This window comes from Diadema antillarum, unplaced genomic scaffold (assembly GCF_040938485.1).
Source record: "Diadema antillarum isolate AM-2024a unplaced genomic scaffold, OU_Dant_1.0 scf00000184, whole genome shotgun sequence".
NCBI lineage: Eukaryota > Metazoa > Echinodermata > Echinoidea > Diadematoida > Diadematidae > Diadema > Diadema antillarum.
In genome coordinates, this window is record NW_027271073.1 from 324,431 (window position 1) to 349,918 (window position 25,488).

General features: G+C 39.7%; 1 protein-coding gene across 1 annotated transcript; it reads right to left on the reverse strand.

Moving 5' to 3' along the window:
- Positions 1-1,343: 1,343 nt before the first annotated feature.
- Positions 1,344-11,084, reverse strand: LOC139723270 (nitric oxide-associated protein 1-like). Its single transcript, XM_071634527.1, has 7 exons — positions 9,770-11,084; positions 8,717-9,022; positions 7,584-7,819; positions 6,141-6,272; positions 4,840-4,956; positions 2,829-2,946; positions 1,344-1,534 (listed from the first exon to the last, which is right to left on the reverse strand). The coding sequence occupies exons 1-7, from the start codon at positions 11,082-11,084 to the stop codon at positions 1,344-1,346; spliced, it is 2,415 nt and encodes an 804-aa protein (XP_071490628.1).
- Between the last annotated feature and the right edge of the window lie 14,404 nt (positions 11,085-25,488).

The following is a 25,488-nucleotide window of genomic DNA, read 5'->3' on the forward strand; positions in this document are numbered from 1 at the left end:
CTAGAGGAGATAATTGTTCAATATTCCTAGGAATGTTACTTGCTAAATTCAGTGAAAATCTGTCGTATGATATCAGGTAAAAACTTGTAAACTAGACACAAAACTCGAGACTCATGACACACAACACAAAACAGACAACGGACGATGAAAGACCACAGTTTACCCACTTGAGCTTTTAGCTCAGGTGAGCTGAAAAAGAAACTATCTGAAACAAACTGTGTTGACATTTGAAAGAAACTTTTTTGTTTGAGAATGTTGACTTGGTAGATGATTTGATGACTACATGAATAAACAACAAAAATCCTGTTATCCTGTCTGTGGGTACCTTACATCCATAGAGTGTCCATGACATAAAGTGGTTGTCACAAATGAATAACAAAGTACTATAATACCAAGAGGATGTTTATTCTTTAAACCTTACAGCCCATACCAGTCGGTGCTCAATGATTTAGCATATATGAACACAATCTGAGTAGTGATCACTAGCAGTCATGTCAGTTAAATACCAAGGGATCAAAATGCCACACCAATATCCTTCAAAATGCAGCAGCCACGTAACACTTCAGGGAAAAGATATTTGCTTCCAGCCTTGTGTTGACTACTGACATTTGGCAAATTGCTCATGAGAGCACTTTGTGTGATTAATCTCCATCTCAGCACAGATCTTTTCATCTTCAAGTCTACAAAACATACTTCTTCCTGCAGGATGGTCACATGCAATTAACTACTGAAAAAAGTGTCTCCCTCGAGTATGATATGTCGTGCCATGCATGCAGGAAGAATTTTTGTGAGAAGTCTATTAAAAGACAGGCAATATGTTGTTCCTTTGATTGTGGTGTACTCCAAACACATTTTCACTATGACTAAGCAGACAGGAACAGCTTACAAAAGTTACATATGAGATGCAAGGTGTGTGGTGTGCACTGGTGAATACTGAAGCCAGTAGCATCCCCAGATACACAGAACAAAACCTATTGCACAGAAAAAACAAAAATGAATTACACAAAAAACTCTTACAGGATCAACGCAAGTAACAACTGCCTCGTCTTTTAAGTTGATTAGCTTACAGAATGAATAGGAATATTCTCAGTGGAGTAGGTTTTACCAACACTTTGTCTTATTTCACAAAGTCATGTATTTTACATTTTCCTTCCTATAGGCAAGAATAAACATCAAACTATAGTGATGTACAGTATAATGAGGGTAAGCAACCCAACAACAACAAAAAAGACCAACTTGATTATCAAGCTGATCTAGATTTGTGCATCCAATCCATAACTCACAGACATTCATACATTACACTGTATTCCAGAACAATGTCATTCCAGCTCCCCTCTACCTCTTCATCGCCAGTGAAAGAGAAGCTTGTGTTTGCTGATGTCATAGAATGGTGACTTCTTGGAGCGCCTGGCACCACGCAGGCTGAAGGCATATGGGATGAGGGAAGGAGATCGCATCAGGCAGCCCTGCCCACCAGGGGTGAATGCCCTCAGGAGAACATCCATGTCTTTGTTAGCAGTCACAGCTACCCAGCCTGGACAAAATAATTAGATTGTATGTAGCATTCTATTTGCTGTGGAAGTCACCACGAATATTTGGAAACTGGGTAAAACTAATCAAATCATTAGAATCTGGAGAAATATCATAATGAATGACAACAATGCTACACCATGTAAATTTCAAAAAAGGCCTTCAATATAAGGACATCTACTGTAGGTATCTCACTGTATCCTGTAAGAGGATTCTCTCTTTATTTCACTGTTTTATGCATTTTACACTATTTCATGCAGGGTATCTTTCAATATAGTATAATCACAGTCTGGTAGAAATGTTTACGAACATGACTATATACATGACAGCTTTATTTAGAATTTGTCAAATCTAATAGCAATGATTATGACAATTTCATATGAAGGGTAACAGGTAACACCACATGGTTTGCTCATACAATATACATACCTTATTAAAATGACAGGTTTGTCACAATTAAATGTGTTGAATGTTCACTTTCCTTGAGCTTGGTTTAATTGGATGAATTGCTATACTGTCTAAGAGTGGAGGTAATTGGGGATTTGAGGATTTGTACCTGACTTGTGACCCTTTTATAAGTCTAAGGAAGAAATGAAATTTAGCACTTTCACTTGACCTTTGACCTTTTGGCAAGAAACTTCCAAGAGAATCTCTATTGGGTAATACATGCGAACACTAAAGTTTCAAGAAAAATCCTGCAGGCATTGCACACATAAGAGGGAAATAGTGACATTTTAATGAGTTGACCTTGAACTTTGACCCACGACCCCTAAATTCCCTACATGAGTACTGCCAGTTAGTACATGCATATGTACTAAGTTCCATGAAGATACCTTGAAATATTTGTGAGATATGAAGAAAAAGTGAAATTTTAACATTTTCACTTGACCTTTGACCTTTGACTTCATGACCCAAAACTTTCTCTGGTGAATCTTTATTTGGTAGTTCATATATACACTAAGTTTAAGGAAAATACCTCCAGGCATTGCATAGATACGGGGGAAATAGTGAGATTTTGAGCATTTGACCTTGACCTTTTGACCTTTGACCCTGAGCATGAGCATCTAAAAGTTGATAGGCAAAACTTCGCCCACTCATACTCATACATACATATGCCAAGTTTCATTAGGATACCTAAAACCATCATTTGATTACGCTGTCCACAAAAATTGATTACGGACGGACAGACGGACGGACAGACGGACAACCCGAAAACATAATGCCTCCGGCGACACTTCATGGTGGAGGCATAAAAAACATGAAACAAGACTATTGACCTCTTTTGACAAGAAACTTACCAACAGAAGAGAAAAGGATGTCAGCAACACTTTTATGTTGCCCTATTCCAGTAAGAGAGAACTCCCTGGATCGGAGAGGTGGAAAGCCCTGCATTCGTTCCTTACCTCCTTCAGGCACCTGAGATAATGTTGATATAAGCATTAGAAACATTCTAATATAAGGGTCTATGACATAAAATGAGTACTCAATTTGGTAACACAGAGAACATGTCTTCATAAAATTGAAAGTTATTCTACTACTTCTGTTTCACTGAAACGGCTGGGATCTGCAGCTTTAAAACATAGTTTGTGTATTTCTAAATTTCACATTTTACATTGAGCTCTCTAGGTTACTATCATACAACCTGTAACCTCCACTCATTACTACACAATATCACAGCAGATTAGAGTATCGAAGGGTTGTGTTATTTTAACATTGCTTGATGGGCATAAATCATTATCCTGATGTGTTCTCAAATATTTCACCATTAAATCATTTTCGGTCAATTTACACAGATACGGGTCATACATTCCTCAAATTCAAAACCTTCCAAGTTTCCACTAGTACTGAGTCACATAGAAAAATCACGTTCCTTGTCTCATAATCCTATCATATTTCTTTTTTTTTTTAAGCAGCAGATCGGTTTCTCTGCAGAGACATGCTTTAATACTCGATCACCACTTCTACTACTCTGAACATTCAAGCTACCATCCCGAACATACATTATCATTTCGATATTTCCTATTCATACCACAAACAACTATGAACTCTTCTCTTAGCAAATAGACTGTCAATTCAACACTTCTTACCACAAAGGACTTTTCTCCAGTCTTCTATGTCTACTAACCATCACTTTAGTACACTAAATACACAGTATTTTCACTGTACCTACCAAATGTTGCAACAAAATGTAGATAACAAATTTTCAGAGCTGCGCTAGCGCTCCTCCAGCACACTTAGCACAAAGTTCTCTTCTCCAGCTTTTTGTGTGAACACACTATCACGATTATCACAATGTTTTTCCGCCAACTTTCACTGTGTACAGACTGTCTCTATTACACTGTAACCTGCTAAGGACAGTTTGATTTTGCTACAACAAGCATTTCTCATAGGCACCTGCTCAAGTATATTCGGGACTCGTCCTCAATGGGTTAACACCTGGCAGTATCGTTTCTGGCCTTCTCTTGAGCATGCACAGTCGCTGCATCACACTTACCACAGAGTACTTCAATCCTGCTTTCTCTGAGTCATACTATCACATTATCAGTAGCGGATCCTCCTCTATTTTTTTTGTTAAAACAAAAGAAATAAAAAGAAAAAATGGGGAGTGTATACACAACCCTTCAATTTTGTAATGGCGCCTCCCCTTTACGGAATTCCCGGATCTGCCCCTGCATTATGACACTTACCACACAGTGTTTTCTTCAGCCTTCTCTGTGTACACATTATCACTTGATCACACTGGAATACCAGTGTTCTTCAGCCTTCTCTATGTACACACTATCACACTTACAACACTGTACTCTTCTCTGGCCTTCTCTAAATACATACTGTTGAACCATCACACCTAGCACAGAGTACTTCAATCCAGCTTTCTCTGAGTACATAATATCACATTAGCACACTTACCACACAGTGTTTTCTCCAGCCTTCTCTGTGTACACACTACCACTCTATCACACTTACCACACAGTGTTTTCTCCAGCCTTCTCTGTGTACACACTGTCATTCTACCATACTTACCACACAGTGTTTTTCAGCCTTCTCTGTGTACACACTATCACTCAATCACACTTACCACACAGTGTTTTCTCCAGCCTTCTCTGAGTACACACTATCACTCTATCACACTTACCACACAGTGTTTTCTCCAGCCTTCTCTGTGTACACACTGTCATTCTACCACACTGCAATACCACACAGTACTCTTCTCTAACCATCTCTTATTACACACCGTGGCCCCATCACACTTACCACAAGAACTTTTCTCCAGCATTCTCTGAGTACATACTATTCCTCTATCCCACTTACCACGAAGTATTTTTCACCAGCCTTCTCAGCATACACACTGTCAGCCTTATCAGTGTCCATTACCTTGATGGGAAGTGCCTTATGGGAGAAGACAGTGAAATATGAAGACTGCTTTCCCTGAAAGACAACACAAGCAAAAATTAAGTTGTAACATCGTCACAAAATTTGGCACATACTATCCAAAATCAGTGCAGAATGGCTGATAACTCAAAAATGTATTTCTTACTCATAGCATTTGTCTGGGAGAATATCAACAACAAATAAACCAAACATGCTTTCTTGCCAACAAACTCAGATGGGTAGCCTTGACCTAGGGCCCCAACACTACAGCAGTTACCTTTTCATATTCCTGCATTTTCTATATCAAACCATGATTCCAGCTAAATCTGATAAGAATGCATAATGTAGAATATGACAGGATTAATTTCATCACTACACCACCCCTTCAACTGACATGAATTTTACTTTTTTCCCCACACAGGTATAGTGTATGCTCAGGAGAAGATATATGTATTACCAGTGCAGTGCCTCTTGTTGGGCATACTCAGTAGTTCGAAGCCTTCCTTGTGTACTCCAATGTAAGATACACAAAGACTTCAACTAAGTCTGCATACCCCTAATACAACCATTTCTCTGAAGCATTAATCATTGAATTCTTTTGTTGTTTTTGTTGCTGTTGTTGTTTTAATCTGGTTGTATTATTTCTGGATCTGGAAGAAAAAGATCTTTTTAAGTTACATTGATGACAGTTTTTGGACTTTGGCCTGACATGGACTTGCAGCATTCAATAACTTTGTAACCCCATTCATAAGAAAGATTCCTTCCAAGTTCGATTAAAGTTGAACCAAGAAGATGGAAAATGTAGAAATGTAAAAAGCTTGTGAGTTACACATGAAATACATACTACAGTACAATACAATGGTCAACATATAAAAATCTATCAACCAGGACAGACCATGTATATTTGTGTTAACAATAAGGTATAGCATTATATTTTTTTACTTCTTTGTCTCCATTTGTAATTGATGACTATCAATGTATCATCAGTGCCCTCGCTACCATAATTTGACCTTAATTTGTTTTTGCTTTTGTCTTTTCATATGTTCATGTTACATTTAATTTTTTTCCTCTCCTCTGCATTGAAAATAATGCCTCCAGCGCCACTTCCAGGGTGCTTGAGGCATAGCAAAATAAAAATCTATTTGGCAAAGTACACAACTATTTACTTTCGTGGAACATGCTATTCAAAGAAGGATTGAAGGTAAATTTTGACAAATTTCTTCATGTGAGTGGACACCTACCTCTAAGTAGTCTAGCCTACCAAGACCACCCAAGAAGAATGATTGACCGGGTCGGAGTACAAAGGACCGGGGTAGGATGCTCTTCTGTGGAACCACAGATTTCAGTTCTCCTACAGTCAACAGGGTCAAGACCTAAGAACAACAAGTATGAATGAACAACATGATGCATGAGTGAAAGAAAGATATTATTCAGAGGGGTGAAGGTTCAGATGCAAGTTTCTTCACTTTGTCTCCCTCTACAAATTAAATTTGTTAAGATCGCAACTGCTGATCTGTAAATTAACAAACAATTAACATTAAAAATTAACATAACAATGTCGGAATTTCGGAGCTTGGGTATTTGTTCCATGTTCATCGTGTCACTGCCGGCAACCAGGGACAGCCTGGTGGTAGTGTCGCTGCCCGGAAAGCAGTAGATGACAGGTTCGAGTCCCGCTGGTTCCTTTTTTCCGACATGTTTGTTAATTTACAGATCAGCAGTTGCGATCTTAACAAATTTAATTTGTAGAGGGAGACAAAGTGAAGAAACTTGCATCTGAATGATGCATGAGGTTTGTTCAAGTTTTATCCAAACTCCTGTGTCAAGGAAGTTAGAAGTGAACATGGATATCACTACGATTAGGTTACAGTGATGCTTCATGCCAAGTTTACAGGCTTAGTAAGCTTGCTTGCTTGCTTGCTTGCTCGCTTCTTTTTCTTCTTCTTTTTTTTTTTTGGGGGGGGGGGGGGTCAATAGAGAGAGACTTGTTCAACAAATTTGAAACATGCCAAAAGATGTATTGCAAGGTTCAAAAGATGCATTGCAAGGTTCTAAGGAAGTTTATAGTCAAACTTGATAACTTGATTCTTTTACAGGCATAGCTTATACTGATCAAAAACTTCTCTCATAACAAAATTTGGGCTTTAACTTCAGCATTGTTATACGAATTTCTATAGACCTAACATGCTTGCACAAGTTAAGTTCATCACTTACAGTGTATTCATTGCATTTTGTCTTGTAGTTAAACATTTTACCAACTGACAAAGCACTGATACTTTATGTCCAGTATAAGAAATCCACTCTCACCAACATCTGATATGAAACAGAATCAGTCATTTTTTACTCCTAAGCCACTTAACAAAGTTCTTAAAAGTACATTGTTGCTTTGGTACAGACTACTATACCTTGAACAAAACACAGCAAGACTTCATGACAGTACCAGCCAGGAATTTGTTTGGGATATTTCGACACGCATAAGCCATCAATGTTTTCATCATAGTAACAGTACTTCCTTCAGAAATGCAGGTGAAAATATCTTCTCTGTATAGACAAGTAACAGTATCAAAGGAAAAGAAACAACACAAGTGGTAGACAAGAGCCTACCAGTACCACCTCTTCTCCAGACGCTGCATCTGTCATGATACACAAAATAAAGCAAACATGATAAGGATGTAGAGAGTCACCTGATCTTCGTAGATAACTCCTGGTGTGTCAAAGAACCACTGAGTCCTGCTCAGCTCTTCTGGTGTATATAATGACAGCACTGGTGTGCTTGAGCTAGATCTGTCTACTGATCTCTTGGTCCTGTCTCGTTCAAGGGATGGAGTTTTCAATGCAAGGCTGAAAGGATCTCTGTCCTCAGGTAGAGCTGCTTCATTCACTTCCATCGATTTACTCTCAAAAGTTCTTTCCACACTACCTACAATTGGTAAAGAAACATATTCTTGGAGGGGCTGGACTGTGGAAATGGCTCTTCCAGTAAAGTAAGGTCTATTTTACAAATGTTTTCAATATGGCAGGTTTCTATTACATAATCTAACAAAAGGTAACTTCATTAAAACATCCCTAATTTCAAAGCTTCCAACCATTGACCTTCTAGATTTATGCATGATGTAAATACAATGCCACTAAACAATGCAAATTGAACAGAGATAACTGCTGCTTTCAAACTACATCACAAGATTGTTTTCACAAACTTGAGGAAGTCGAGTATATATCATCGGTCACTTGATGTCCTCCCCATCAAGATCCTCACACATGGACACGTGAATACTTTATTATTATTATTATTATTATTATTTCGTTTTATCTATACAGGGTGGCCCCGTCAGTAATCAAGTACTGTTTTCCAGGGGGCCCTGTAAACACATACATACAAGGTAACAATCACAAAAAATAACATTAACATAACAATTTATCACTTCAATACTCAACAACTGGTCTTAAAAATTGGGAAACTAATGCAGCAACATATCTTCATCTACAAATGTTGTGTGTGGAACTTTCGTCAGATTCCCAGAACCAACATGAAACATTTCTTGCCACCTATGTATTTCGAAAATCTTGCTGATTGTGGATTCTGCTTCAGTTATAATGATATAAAGCAGGTGGGTACTGGTATCTACTTTGTACATGGTTCACATGCCTACTACAGAGTAATATGTTTCAGAGTGGTCTGATGCCTGTACTGGTGGTAGATAGAGGCCTCTGCTCACGGTTTGCAATAAGGGACGAAAACAAGTCTACAAAGATGGGTTAGGTTCATGTTTGTGTTAATGTAAGAGGAAGTTATCAAAGTAATTGTCGCTGCTCTTACCTGTCAAGTAAGCATTACGAGGAAACTCTATCTCATCCTTCTCCATCCCACGACTGATTCTCTCTTTCTCCATCCTCCTCAGCTTCTCCTCTTTCTGCCTCGCCTCTCTCTCTTCATGGAGTCTCCTCCCCCTCAGAGCTAGCTTCTCCTGGGTGGGGTTAAGGAGAGGGAAGCGGAGCAGGTTGATGGTGGTCCCAGGCCAGCGAGAGATGGTGGCACGGCCAATATGTCTGGATGCTTTCCCCTGACACAAGTCAGATTCCAGGAATCGGTTGAACAGGGTTGATTTGCCCACATTGGCTGTGCCTGTTACAAGGACAATCCGAAATCAAACATGAAGAATCCACTCATGGAGGTATCTGCATCTCCTCACATTTGGAAAAAAAGATCATGTTCATCTCCTCACTCTGTGATACTGTAGGAACTGCTATTCACTAAAACATAAAAACTTGCAATAAAGTGTGGATTCCATGTGGAGGAATCATGGGGAAGAAATCTACTGTCACAAAATGAACTGTCAATGGAAATTATAGTTGCCATTATACCAATGTGATTCTTCACTAATTTCAGTTTTAATAACACACACATGCAGTACTTCCCTTTACTCTGCTTCTGGAAGCTGTATATCAACTTATAAATCTAACCACACTCTAGGCAAAATACTTGTTTCGGTTAGTCGTCCAAAATTACGACTACAATTGTATCTTCATCAGGAGAGAAGTCTGTTATGCAACTATTCCATTTTTAAGATGAACAATTCTGAGGATTTAGGTCCATGTTAGATCATTTCAAATTACTGGTATCTATCACATTACAGCATGTTACTTCATGGTACAAATGTGAGACTGATTCACTTTGGGTCTATAAGCCTTCATCAATCAATCAGTCAGAAATGTATTATTCTTACAAAATACTTTACTTGTCTAAATTATAAGTGATCAAAAAACATACATGTATGAAAGGTCTCATGTGTACGTGTGACAGTGAAAGATCAAAGTGTAACACAGAGTAATATCATGTGATGTTGGATGTCTGTATCATACCAGTACTTACCTAAGAGATAGATGTCCCCCTTGCTTGGTCTCAGAGAAATGAGTTTGGTAATGAGCTCTTCAACACCATAGCCTGTCTTGGCGCTGATCAGTCCTACATAATTCACTTTGTCTGCATCACACACACCCATCTCAACACATGCTGCAGCCAGCTGCTCCTTGATACGATAAGCATATTTCGGCTCATCTTTGGGAAGCACATCAAACTTATTTCCAATGATGACAATGGGTCTCCATGGCCCTACTTGAGTCTTGAGGTCCTTTATTATGCTACAAGGGAAGTCTAACAGGTCTACCATGAGTACAACCAGGGCCTTGTGGTTCTTGTGAATGGTTCGGGTAATATCAGAGTAGGTGTCTCCAGAAATATTCACGTTCAAGGCAGTATGACTGTGGATAAGATACCAGCATCTTTGGCATATTGCACTGCTAATATTCTTAGCAAGATTGAGCTCTTTGAACTTTTCACTGGGCACGAATCCAGGCCAAGACATATCCTGGCAGTGTAGCTGAGCTCCACAGCCTGAGCATGTTGCTCTACTCACAGGAACAGTAATATCTTCAGTGCCAAACACCTTTCTCTCCCTACCCCAGAGTGGTTTAACAACCTTCTTCCTCTTCTTCTTAACTTTTTTAAGAGCAGACACCACACTCTCCTCTAGGTCCTCTACATTGTGGTGACCAATCCTCAGCTCTTCTTTGGCCTCCTCCCACTGCTGCTGAGCCTTTAACTTTCCCCGCAGTTCTGGGGGCAAGCTGTCCAGAAAGACTTCATCAACTGTTGGTTCAGTGACGAGATGTACCTCCCTGTGGTCTTTAAATTCTTCTCCTGAAATCTGCTGATAGTCTATTGGCATGTCATGAGCTGGCCAGACCTTGCTTGACTCTTCCTGGGTTCTTGATAGACTCGAGAGACTGGGGTCTCTTCTTCCTGAGGTCTTCTGTTGTGAGAGAAACTGACTGAATATCTTCTCTTCTGATTGATCTGTATCAATGAATGTGACAGGAGCTTTCTGAACTCCATGAGCAGTTTCATTAGCATCTCCGAAATATTGGCGATCAAACTCTTTTAAATTGTTATCACTGGATCTGTCTAGGGAGGCATCTTCATACACAAAACTTGAGTTGATGTCATCAAAATATTTTGGGTTAATGTCTCCAAACATGAAATGTCCACGAAGAGTTCTTCCAGGCCGGGCAGTTTTCTTTGATTTTTTGTCCTGGCTTGATGTAGTTGAGTGGGCAGGGGCACCACTTCTGCTTTTTACATCTTGAAAATACTGATCATCTATTGCACTCAAATCACTTTCATCCATTTGAGGTGTTTGTGTACCATGTGTTCTACTCTCATGACATATATTCGCTTCCACAGTAACTCTGTCACATCCTCTATCCCCATCCCCAAGGTTTCCAAAGTATTGAGCATCAAATGCATTCAAATGATTCCTTTCCAAGTCTTTGCTTTGCTGATTCTGATTGGCCAAGCCTTTGCTACACTCCTTCTGATTGGCCAGGTTTTCAGCATCTCCTCTCCACACTGATGTCCCTGATTCTGAAGATCTCAGATGACGGTCTTTCCCATCAAGAAGTCGCCTTCGACCCCTCCCACTGCCGTGTTTCCGTCTACAAAATTGGTACAGGATACATTCACCTGGAAGGAAAACAAGATGGAAAATGGGTGCTTAAGTTGATTTGGTTGATGTTACACTGATAACAATTTCTAATTTTCATGTACAAGTTTTTGTGAAGTGACCAGAAGATATGAAATGTTGAAAAAAAAAGTCAAGGAAATTTTTACTGTATTCAAAAAGTAAAGTTTTGTGAAATTCTCTTTTTATTTTCCTTATATCGTTGTATGCATGTGACATAATATACTGTAGTAGTCTTCCCATCCAGCAGTGATTGCGCAGATACTTTAAAAATTCATAACTTTTGAACGGATTGTCGGATTTCCCCCAAACTTTCAATGATGTGTTCTACTAACATTGTTGCATTCACTCAATCCACATGTATATGAAGATGGACTTGTCCTTTAAGTCGTTCGTAACTTTAAAAACAGCTTTATGAAACACCCCTCCCCCCCCCCCCCCCCCCTGGTTCTACTGGGGTCCTATCAGACAAATCTTGTATCTCGCTGCTCTGCATTGCACGGTTTCAAGTTTTGATTTGTGATTTTTCTTGGGTCCCACACTGAGGCACAGATCTAGAACCCTTGACAGAGAGAGATGTCTCCACTTCTAGCATCGTATTTCATTAAGTAAAAATTCATTTGAACATAACAATCAATGAGGTGATAAATGATGTGGTTCATCCTTAAGATCCAATACATGTATCAGTTATGTAGCATCGGACCTGTCATTTCAAAGAATCCCATTACTCCCTTGTATACGCCTTTTATTTCACCAGTCTAAATTTTTGCAAATCGGGATTTCCCACAATTTTGCCAGAGGTTCAATTCGCGATCGTCGAGTCCAGTACCGAAGGAAGAAAGATATATATGTACGTATACATCCCATTCATATCAGCATTAGAGTCAATATTTTTGTGTGTTTTTAATTTTGCGAATAGCAGCTGACTCGCAAAATTCGTGAAAATAAAAACCTCGCAAAATATTCAGCATATACAGTAGTTGATTTCTCCGAATACCTCTGCCAGGAAGGATTACTCAGCGCTGATTTAGTTTTATTCTGTGCCCTTATGATACTATGCAGCAACATGGCTATAAAATTCCGAAAATGTTTTGGCATTACGTTCGAATTATTGACGGCTTGCTTAAATTCTACATCACATGTATCCTTTTCTGCCTATGCACCTCGATAGCTAGGACTTGGCAAGATGTAACTTTCAGTGTGCATAACTTTGTGTTGTGAACACACAGTGTACATATGAAGGCCTTTCTGATAAGTCACACACCTTGCACCATTCACAAAATCATAGATCCTCAATTGGATCATCTGTAACTTTAAACTTTAATTTAGACTTTTTCAAGATTACACATCTAGACTCTAGATCCTATAGTATATGATTTGTACACTGTTCACTACACAATATACAAATATATAATACATGACAAATTTTACCTTGACAAGCTTTCACAAAGACATGCTTTCAAATAGAACCTCAAAACATACATTTTTAGTTTAACTTGACAATTGTTTACATGTAAGCATTTAATGTATATTTTTGTTTGCTTGACTGTTCTTATATCTTCTGTGATACTCAGTTGCAACATAATATTCTGTTCTACAGTGCCATGAGTATCTTTTAAGGTAGAGCCTTGAGGTTCTAGAATGATTGCCTTCTAAGATGCTCTCCATTATTATTATTTTTGGTGGCAAACCTGGGTTTTAGGGGCTAATTTAATTCTAGCCTTTTAACTTCAGCACAGCCATTAATGTAATTTACCCTTCCCCCCCCCCCCCCCAAAAAAAAAGGGGGGATACATGTGGATGTATAAAGTAATGCGACTAAATCTACATTTGTAGGTGGCTTTAGGGTTTGATAGAATGATAAATACGGTTGGAGTTTAGGGTTAGGGTTAGGTAAAGGGGCTGTGCTGAAGTAAGAAGCCTAAAGGAACAACCCTCAACCCACGATAGCCAATAAAGCTATGACTATGACAAAGTCAAACAGGGATGTCATATCACACTCAGCCATTCCACACTAAACAGTTCAGTTTGATTTGGAAATCATCTACCAGTACTATCACTGTCTATCATATCAATTAACAAGTAAACATGAGCACATAAACAGAACCAGCATTATCGCAAAATAGGTCCCCACTCCATTCACCGCTATTTATTTCGTCATAGCCGGGGACTTCTTTCAACCTCCATAGACTTTGCACATAGTGGAGACACACACGCAGAACGAGAGGGGACCGATATCATAATTTGGCCACACACAGAACCTACTACAGTAATAATTTAAGTACGTTCTCCTGATCCGAGCGAAAGGGAAAGTATCTGACTGCCAACTTTCGCTCTTCGCTAGCCTGACCAGTTGTAGACACCGTGCAACACTTGTGTACAGCAACATACAGGGCTGTGTGTAGTTGGCTAGACTTAGATCTAACAGCCAGAGTGTGTATAGTTCTGGTTGAGGTGAGGATTTACACATTTAGCTTTTCACGTTTTACAAAATAATCAGAAACCACTCTATAAGGTGTGAAAGAGTGTGCAATTCTAAGGGGTATCACAAGTTTATTTGATGAAAATCAGCTTTGAAATGGCCAAGATATCCAAAAACAAGGTGAAATAAAGAGATCCCACGGAAAATAAGGCATGGCCTGTCACCTTTTAATGTTTATTTATAATCACATCACGCATCCAGCACATACAGACAGCGCGCATGCTGTGAGATTTTGAGACCGAGCTTGCACACGCACTGGAGGATACATGTTGTACAGTATCCTCCGGTGCGTGCGCACTCTCAAAATCTCACAGCTTGCGCTCTATCTGTATGTGCTGGGTGCGTGATGTGATGTAACGTCGCGTCGCGGGATTCCAGAAAACAAACTGGAGTATCCACCTACTCTAGTAACAGTGTGGAATTAATTTGGAATATATGCACAAGATCAGGTGAGCATTTGCAGTGGTTAGTACTGATTTTATTTTTCTTGCTACAAATTTTTGTAAAAAGATGTGAGACTTCAGCTTCACGAGGCTGATTCATGCACGAGGTGAGAGCCACAGAAAAAAGCACCGAAAATATTTAGTCGGATCAGGCCGCTACGTGCGGCAGTCTTGCAGTCTTGCAGTCTTGCAGGCAAGAAAATGCTCATTCACAATATTACAAAGTCAAATTTAGCGCTCGAACAACTTACTAGTACTTAAGTCAATAAACGTAAGTGTACCGATTAAATAGTGATTGTATGGAGTATTTGGCTTGCCGTAGACGTTCGTGCGGTAATTTTTCAAACGAAGGCGGTGATGAATTGGGGAGCGCCGCAAAGAAGTGGAGGAAACAACCAAAAAACAGGAGGAAACAGTGGAAGAAGTGAGTCAAAATGTTGACTGATTAAAGTGACTAATCCTCTAGGCTCTAACATGTTCTATATTTTTATGCGAGGGAACTGGGTCGAAGTTGCGTTGAACCAGAAAGGTTCAACCCGTCGCAATTGGTGTCTGTCTAAAGAAGCGAAAAACTGACCCAGCAAATGTCATTACCAATGATATTATAAATGAGAAGTTTTTCGCGGAATCAGTAGATGTCGGTCAACATGAGGCGGGCAGTCCTCGTGAGCGGGTTTCCCGGACTGACCTCAACCAGTAGGCTAACTGCGACCAGCCCCAACATGCAGCGTTGGGGCTGCGCCGTTTTCGCATTCAGATCTCAATGTTGTACAAAACGGGTGCCGTTCTGGCACTGTATTTCCTTAATTTTTCAACAAAAACCACTAGGAATACTTATGTTGTACATGGGTCGATTAAACCTAAATGATTCACATCGGCGACTGTTTGATGCATTTCATTGCTTATCATGCTGAAAACGCTGTCTTATAAGGCAAATATCTTCAGCTCACCGATGCTCACTAAAACTCACAATCACTTGCACATGCGCACAGCATGCATTCAGTGCAGTCCATTGACAGCTGTTTTGCTCGCTACATGATGCATATTTCACCTTTAAATATATGCACCGTGCGATGATGCATTTAATTCATATCCTTGAGCATCTGTAACGGTGTTGTCATTGTTCACACATGCATAGATGCGTACTAGTAATGATGGATATATACATTCAAAATAGCAGCAAAGCTCTCCACTAGGGCAGGCCGTTTACTCCTAAAAAATGTGGAAAATCTTGCAGTTTCCAGATAAATTGGTGAGAAGAACCAAGGCAAGACAATGGGGTAGTGTATATTTCATTTTTTATTGTCACTGTGTTTATCAAGTTTATGATAGAAATTTAGCCATGGTGCCTTTGTGGGCATTTGCCGTAAATTTATATGTGGCAATAGGGAGTTGTTCGTGATTCTCACTTTAACGAAACTCCGAGGTAGCCGCCAGGACCCCGCCGCAGAGCGGCGAGTCTCCGGGGCTACCAGTAGGTCTGCTAGGTAAAACCTACTGTAAATTCACAGTCCTTTACCGGAATAAAAATAATTTCCCAACACATTTATAAGTACATGGGACTACCTCTGCAGCTCTGCTGACATACTAACAGGATCAATGGACCAGTCAAGAGAAGATCTGTATCTTATCCTTTGTTAGATCTTCCATGGTCATTTATATCAAATGCTGACCTGAGTTACCTCTTCGCGGATACGAAATGTCCCCTCCTTGAGATGTTCCACATATCCGAGCAAATCGAAGAAAGTGAGTGACCATGGAGCGACGTTGTGCCAGCATGCGAGCCATGTTGTCGTTACGCAACTATCACGATTGGCGCCACGATTGAAATCGTGGTCTAATCGTGAAGCAATCATGGTGATCTTATCAGATCGTATTAGATTGCATCATATCTTGAGATCAATCGTGGCAATCGCGTTAATCGTAGAAAATTTTTGGACGGTTCAAAAATCTTCTACGATTAACACAATTAATTTTTGATCGTGATCATCGCATAATTGTCTTAGATCGTATCAAAACGCAGCAAATCTTAACTTATCGTACGTGCTTCTTAATCGTGTTACTATAATCGGGATCGACTTTTTCACTTTCCTTCTGCTAATTTTTTTTTCACATTTATTTTGCCCTTATTTTACCTGCAAATCGTATACAGTTTATTTTGTATTCCGCGAGGTTGAGTAAAGGAGGGCTGGCACGTTGAGTAAGGGAGGGCTGGCACAATGAAATATAGAATAACGACATCACTGAAACATCCACCAGAAGTAGAGTGTTTCATATACCCCACAAAGTAACTTTTGTGATTTTTGAATTGTGACCATTGTCGTGGATGTTAGGTCACTCGTGCATGACTATAAAGATCATTATTTCTCACAAAGAAGTTAGTCAATAAGTGTAGCAATACCCCTGCGAAATAATTTTGCTTGTTTTTTCTATTATTATAGGGGAGTTACCTTTCTGTTGTGTGTGTATATCGATTTTGTTAAACACTGTCAAGTAAAACAATAAATCAAGCCAAACCAACCAAACTTTCAATACCCCATGAAAATTTTGAAATAAAATTGCATAAATTATGATACATACGATGCGGATATGAAATAAAAACACACAAGTAATACTATCAGTTCAGCCAACTTTCTTATATTTAGCGTACATAACACATAATATGTTATATCATATTCAAAGGAAGGTGAAAACATTTTGTCTTGATCTTTTTTTTTCTGAGGAAGGGGGGGGGGGGGAATGCTCTGATCTTGTGGATTCGGGCATTTGGGGGGGGGTGAGGGGGAGGGGAAGAGTGAGCAGGTCGATTCAATAATTTATTTCCTTAGGTTGAATTACTGGAGGGACTATCTGAGGTTTTGACTGGCCTAGGTGATGCTTTCTCTCTGATGATAACGCATGGGCGTCACCAAGGGGGGTGCGTTGGGTGCGAACGCACCCCCCTTCAGATCCTTAAAAAAAAAAAAATAATAAATAATAATAATTCTGCGAGCAACCTCAACGCCGGACGCTAAATAATTATTCTTTTCTATTTTTTTTTTTATATTTTGCACCAGGCCCCCCCCCCAAAAAAAAAAAGTACAAAAAATATTAAAAAAAAAAACCGTGGGCAAAAACAATTCGCACCCCTGGTTCTGGCAGCAAGGATTTTATACATATCTACTAGTATTCTATACAGTGTTTACTATTTATTGACCGTACTGTACATACGTACGATACGGAGCAGGGGATGCTCTAAAGTGCAGATTTTGGACATCCTTCCCCCGCTTGGTCACTTCGACGCCACCTCGCTGGTCATACCTCCCCAGTCGTGGACATAAACCGACACCCTTGACACCAGTGGCGGATCCAGGGGGAGGGGCGCAATGGGCGTCCCCCCCCCCCCCCCTCTTAATTTCCAAAGCGAAAAAATATAGCTTCAAACGGCAGTTTTTGGACTGTAAAATGTCAAAATTTTCAAGCTCGCTCGCTCCGCTCGCTCGCATTTAGTCGTAATGCCATTCTCCTGAAGTTGCTGCCAGTAATTGCCGGCAGTTGCGCCCGGTGCGTCCCCCCCCCCCCCCTTAATTTCCAAAGCGAAAAATATACCTACAAACGGCAGTGTGGGGACTGTAAAATGTCACAATTTTCAAGCTCACTCGCTCCGCTCGCTCGCATTTAAATTCTCCTGATATTGCTGGCAGTAATTGCCAACAGTTGCGCCCGGTGCGCCCCCCTTATTTTCTAAAGCAAAAAAACAGATATAGCTTCAAACGACAGTTTTTGGACTGTAAAATGTCAAAATTTTCAAATTCGCTCGCATTTAATCTTTATGCAATTCTTCTGATGTTACTGCCAGTAATATTATTGTCAGCAGTTGCGCCCGGTGCGCCCCCCTTAATTTCCAAAGCGAAAAAATATAGCTACAAACGGCAGTTTTTTTTACTGTAAAATGTCAAAATTTTCAAGCTCGCTCTCTTCGCTCGCTCGCATTGAATCGTTATGCAGTTCATCTGATGTTGTTGCCAGTAATTGCCAGCAGTTCCGCCCGGTGCCCCCCCCCCCCCCCTTGATTTTCAAAGCGAAAAAATATGGCTAAGAACGGCAGTTTTGGGACTGTAAAATTAATTTTCAAGCTCGCTCTCTTCGCTCGATCGCATTTAATCGTTATGCAAGTCACCTGATGTTGCTGCCAGTAATTGCCAGCAGTTCCGCCCGGTGCCCCCCCCCCCCCCTTAATTTCCAAAGTGAAAAAAATATGGCTAAGAACGGCAGTTTTTGGACTGTACAATGTAAAATTTTCAAGCTCGCTCTCTTCGCTCGCTCGCATGTAATCGTTATGCTCTCCTGATATTGCTGCCAGTAATTGCCAGCAGTTGCGCCCGGTGCGCCCCCCCCCCCCCCCCCTTGATTTTCAAAGCGAAAAAAATATGGCTAAGAACGGCAGCTTTAGGACTGTAAAATTAATTTTCCAGCTCGCTCTCTTCGCTCGATCGCATTTAATCTTTATGCAATTCACCTGATGTTGCTGCCAGTAATTGCCAGCAGTTGCGCCCGGTGGCCCCCCTTATATAATTTCCAAAGCGAAAAAATATGGCTAAGAGCGGCAGTTTTTGGACTGTAAAATGTACAATTTTCAAGCTCGCTCTCTTCGCTCGCTCGCATGTAATCGTTATGCTCTCCCGATATTGCTACCAGTAATTGCCAGCAGTTGCGCACAATGTGCCCCCCTTAAATTCCAAAGCGAAAAAATATGGAAACGGCAGGGTTTTTTTACTGTAAAATGTCAAAATTTTCAAGCTCGCTCGCTCCGCTCGCTCGCATTTAATTGTTATGCAATACTCTTGTGATTGATGCCAGTAATTGCCGGCAGTTGCGCAAAATATGGCTCCAAATGGCAGTTTTGGGACTGTAAAATGTCAAAATTTTCAAGCTCGCTCTCTTCGCTAGCTCGCATTTAATTGTTATGCCATTCACCTGATGTTGCTGCCTGTAATTGCCAGCAGTTGCGCCCGGTGCGCCCCCCCCCCCCCCCCCCAATTTCCAAATCAAAAAAATATGGCTATATACAAACCGCAGTTTTGGGACTGTAAAATGTCAAAATTTTCAAGCTCGCTCGCTCCGCTCGCTCGCATGTAGTCGTTATGCCATTCTCCTGATATTGCTGCCAGTAATTTGTCGTTTTACACCGTCATCCCATAATCCATTTATAGGGGGACAACTCCCTCCCCCTTGCTCGTTCCGCTTGCTCGGGCTCGGTCGCGTTCATGACATCAGTGTAAGGATTATTACTAGAAGTTTATTTAGATTATACCATTTATAGGCAAATTGTTCAATAACAATTTACTTCAAAATGTACTTATACCTTAAACAAGTGTGCCTGTTTCAAGTCGATAAAACACGCAAAAAAACTTGCATCAAATTGCACTGTTTACAACATCAAAATGCAAAAAGTGCTCACCGTGGGAGGGGGACACTCCCTCCCACATCCTCCCCCTCGCTCACTCCTCTCGCTTTTGCTTGGCCGCGTTAATGATATGCAGTGTAAATATTAAAACAGGAAATTTATTTGGATGATACTATTTATAGGCAAATTGTTCAATAATGATCTACATCAAAATATAGTGCTATACCTCAAACAAGTGGGACTGTTTCAAGTCGATAAAACAAGCAAAACATGCATCAAATTGCACCATTTACAACATCAAAATGCAATTTCAGTTCTAACCGTAGGAGGGGGTTGGCCCCCTCCCAGACCCTCTCCCCTCGCTCGCTCCGCTTGCTCGGGTTCGGTCGCGTTTATGACATCAGTGTAAGAATCAATGCAAGAAGTTTATTGAAATGATGTAGTTTATAGGCACATTGTTCAACAACAATTTCCATCAAAATGTACTGCTACCTTAAACAAGTGGGACTGTTTCAAGTCGATGAAAACACGCAAAAAGCCTGCATCAAATTGCACCATTTACAACATCAAAATGCAAAAAGTTCTCTCTGTGGGAGGAGGGGGGGGGGATGACAACAGGCACTTCCACACCCTCCCCCCTCCTTGCTCGCTCCCTCGCATACTAACAACCCTCCCCCCCCCCCCCCCCCCCCAAGGTGAAATCCTAGATACGCCGGTGCCCTTCCTCAAAAAAACCGTAAAAGTCTGGGGATTGAGAGCTTCCTATAATCCAAATGTCTGTCCAAGAATTCTCATTACATTAGGGTCAAAACGCACCCCCTTTGAAAAAAAGCTGGTGACGCCCCTGTAACGTAATTGTCATTCGCAATACTGCAAAGGTCACGTGTTGTCATCATTTTCAACCTGTCAACCCTTGCCATCATCAATGTCAATGTGGATAGTAGGCCTAATCAGTGGGCCTAATCACTCTGTAGAAGTTAAGGAAACGATAAAATCCATTGTCAGCCGGACTATAATTTCCCATTCGGGTCCAATCGTACCTTAAATGAGGGTCGCTTTTGATCCCGATCGTGAAAGATATCGTATCTTATCTCAACAGCTCTCATTGGTTCGCGGTATTCATATTGGAACGTATCAGAACGTATCTGCACGTACCAAATCGGGGATCCCGATCGTAATGATCGTAGTAGATCGGAACCAATCATGGACTCAATCGGGACAATCCTATCGGATCGTATAGTTTGAACAGGAGACCTGGGGCCCGTTGCATAAAACTCCAACCGGATTTTTATCCGGTTGAAATCACAAAATTCCGGTTGGAAGCTCCCAACCAGAGTTTTTATGCAACAGATTTTACATTCTTAGATTAGCAACCTTAAAAAGTTCAGGTTGGGCAAATCCCAACCTGAATTTTCTAAGGTTGCTAAAAAAGTTTTATGCAACGGGACCCAGATCGTGACAGATCGTATTGCTTGAGATAGACCAATCGTGACCATATCGCATCTAAGCGAACCAACACGTATTGACTCGCATAACCTCGTATCCAAACGTGAAATTCCAAACGAGTATAATGAATCTTCCATGATCAGTTACGAATGTCCAATCGTGGCGTTTGTATTGGATCGCACGATAGTGGGAACCCCGCTTTAGTTGCGAGCGCGAGCTAGCACGTTCCTCGATCCACGGCATTTATCGCGCGCACTGGAGCTGGCCAGTGTTTCTCCCCTGTTTGGTATGGTATGGTATGGTATGGTATGGTATGGTTTGCTATTAAATGTTCTCGCAGCCATTGTTCACAAAGACATATTACTACAATACAAATATGATTTTTAAAAAGAAAATATTTACAATTTTCAAATCATTCATCACTTTTTAATAAATAACAGTTGACATCATTTACAACATTATTCATTATAAAATCTATTACATTCACTACAATCAACACACTGTACGTGACGAATAAACTGAATAAAAGGGACCGCGTCAACGGGATGGAAGTTCTCTCTTACACCTCCTTGACAAATAAATCCTGCAGATTTCTGAACGGGAGAGGTAAGTAAAAATTAGGAAGTTAAGACATTTTGAAGTTTTGCTATTGTTCTTTTTTTTTTGGGGGGGGGGGGAAACAGTTCTTGTACAGTGGACAGTGGATATGAATATGCAATGAGTGAGCTAACATGTCATACCCTCACAATTTTCCATTGATCGCATACAAAAAATGACGAAAATTCCATGGTTCGGAGCTGTCATTTAAGTCTGAAACATGACGTTATTCCCGGTTGAATACTAAAGTAACTTCAGAATACTATAGTAGTGATCAGTTAGATATACGAGGATTTGAGCCTCGGGCATATTGCGCTTGGATGAAATGCTGGAAATTTCAAAGTTTTATGTAGATTCTATAGGCTTACAATGGCAAGTTGTGAGGGGATGGCATGCTCACTTTGTCATTTACATATTCATATTGACTGTTCAAGAACTGTTCCCCCCAAATAACGAAACTTCTTATGTCATAACTTCCTTATTGTTCATCCAATTTCGATCAAATTTATACCATTGAACTCGTCATTCTTTCTTACCAGACTAACTTATATTTGGACTGGATTTCCCCCCTTTAAACTGGAAAGAAAAAAAAAATCTTGTGATGCCAATCCTGAAAGAAAATCTTACAATTCGGAGAGCAGGTGTCATCTCATCATCCATCATTCCAGGCAGTGAGCAGCGATGTACAAACGATCACAACGCCCCTTTCTTGTTTTGACCGTTATTTTGTTAACAACAAATGTACATCTCCAGGATGCTAGCTTTTCTTTATAGCCCAGCTTCGAGCCTTTGATCAGGCATAACGATTTTCTTAACCTTATACTTGAGGATCTATCGGTTATTGGTGGCTGTGCTAGACGTGTAGATACCCTATGCTTTGAGTTGGGGGCGGAGGAAGAAGTGTTTTATCTTTATCGTTATCTTCTGTTGTAAGTCAGAGTATTTGGAATGATCTAAAAATGTGTAAACTCCTTCTGCTTTCCTGTTATGGAAACTCAAGCCCATGTGCATTATGTAGTTCCGTTAGTGCTTTCCTTAGAACTGTGATATCATAGGATAAACTCTGTGAGATGAAAGGAGAAGCAATCTTAAAGGGATGGTATAACATTGATTAAGTTTTAAAAAATGTAAGCTTTTTTAACTTATAGGGAATGAGACTTTAAAAAACAGTAATAATGGAAGGATGTAAAGTTTTATGGGAAACGAGGTTGGTGTAAACATATGAAAGCAAAAATGGGACACACTGGCTACGAGTGACTAAGTGAAGACTAGCTAGCAAGTTATATAGTTAAATTTCCACATCTACCAATCATTCTAGAAAAAAAAAGTAAATTTGAAAAATTTTAATATAGAGTGCATGTCATTTTAATTGGTTCCGGATTATTGTTTGTGTGAATTCGTCACTAAAAATACTACATATATATATATATATATATATATATATATATATATATATATATATATATATAAGGGTCCTATATATTTGCGTAATGGCAGTACTAGCAATTGTAATAATAATGTTACGATAGAGGAATGTATTAAATGCCAATTGCCTTGATTTTAATTCAAAAAGCCTTTATGTCATGTTTCCGGATGTTTCAGGATCTTAATAGTGTATTATCATCTTCATAAATCCAATCGCAGAAACTGTACGTTCATTTCTATAGCTAGAACGCATCACGCACTATATTATGACACATACAGGTTATAAGATTCTGTCTCAGAATGCCAGTTTATAGAGTTCGTGCGAGAAAAAAAAAATGTCGTTCAAAATATTCCTAAGGGAAATATCTCTAAAATTAAAGTCATTTGAAAAACAATTATCAAAATAAGCACATTATTCAATATTACAAGACGTTCTAGAGCCACACACACTATGTATCGACATCAGTTGGACTCGTAAACAATATTGAGTTGTCTGTGGCCTTCAAATCCAAGCATATATACATTAAGTCATAATGAATCAAAAGTGATCCCGAGTCAAGTATACGTTCACCAAAATTAAGATTAAAGTTAACGATTTTACCAAAATTACACTTATCCACTGTTAGAGGGCGTTGTACATTTTGATCTCAGGGAGAAGGTACAAAGTCAATCCCGAAAATAATATAATAAACAATAACAGAAATTTCACCGCAGGGGAAATATTTCTTTAGGCGACAACGAGCAAGAATAATACATCATATTTATGATTTGATGTGTACATAACTCATTGGGGTTGACGTCAGGGTCTATACAGCACCGAGAGTTTCCCGTGACAAGCATGCCGCAGATACAGGCGCCACGCCGGGACGACTATATTTTATATGGCGACATCAACGTCATATGTGATGTTTGATTGTCTGAACATCCATCAATTGGTGTCACATGAACATCACATGGATATTTCCATATCATACGATTACTCCTTACTCAATAAATATGTTCTCTTTGAGAGAAGCTTTCCTTGCATGGAATATTTCATCCCAAGGACAACTATTGTTTATGAATATATACTCGGAAAGCAACATCTCAGAGGGAATACAAGCTTAACAATTCACAATCTAAATGGTTTTAAAGTTATCAAACAGCACTACGGAACGTAGCATCCTCTCGGTGTCTTGATTATAGCTGTCTTTTACTCGAGTCGGAGGCTATTTTTTTTTTTTGTCTCTTTTTACTCTTTTTTTTTTTGTCTGATGGATTGGAAACTTGGAGACAAGAACGTATAGCCTTCAAGTTTTTACAATGCTTTTTGACAATGTTAAACGAGGGGAGGGAAATAACATGCATGACAGATCTCTGATATAATCCGGTTTCGTAAGAAACTCCAGAGGGAGGCCTACATAATGCTATCAAGTGACTTTTATTGTTTAATTTGTTATTGTTACCTTCAAAATAATACTATGGATTCTTGCAGTGTGAGATATCAAATTGATTACGTCACATATTCTTCAGCACACGTGTCATTTTCAAAACTAAACATCATCACTGATTGATACAATAACGTCATGGTGAGCTCTTCAATGCTTATTTCTACTTGTATCTATCATTACCACTGAACAATGACAAATAAAACGATTGATACTGTATTGATATACACGTATTCATTCCATGACTACACACCATAAAGTCAATAAATCGTAGTTTATAAATCACCAATCAATCCTTTTTATCACGAAGATTAGTGTAGAATATAGAACAACAAACAACAGACATGACCTCTCTATAAATTTTTGATAGGTCATCTTGTTTGGCCTATGTACAATTCTGATTGACAATAAAAAGGATTACCGCTAAGCACTTGTGACAATAATTATTATAAGCAATTCATCCTGCCAAATATCCACGAAACAGTCATATTTACAACGCAAAACATCATCATGAGAACCATATGCAAGTTTCTGTTGTTGATTTCCTTAAACGCCGACGCAAAAAAAAAAATATTCATGTGTCGAGAGACAAGTTTACGTAGACACAAGGCAAGTGCATTCACTAATTGGGTGCACGTCACGAGACCGACACCCACGAGTCATATACAGCCCACGAGTCATAGAGCTCACGAGTCATACAGCCCGTGAGTACGACACATCAATACTAAGCCCCGTGATGTATCTGTCGAACTCGTGGGCTGTTTTTGCCTGAAAGTGTCGAACTCATGGGCTTTATTTGCCTATAGTGTCGAACTCATGGGCGGTATGACTTGTGAGCTGTATGACTAATATGAACCTGTTTTCA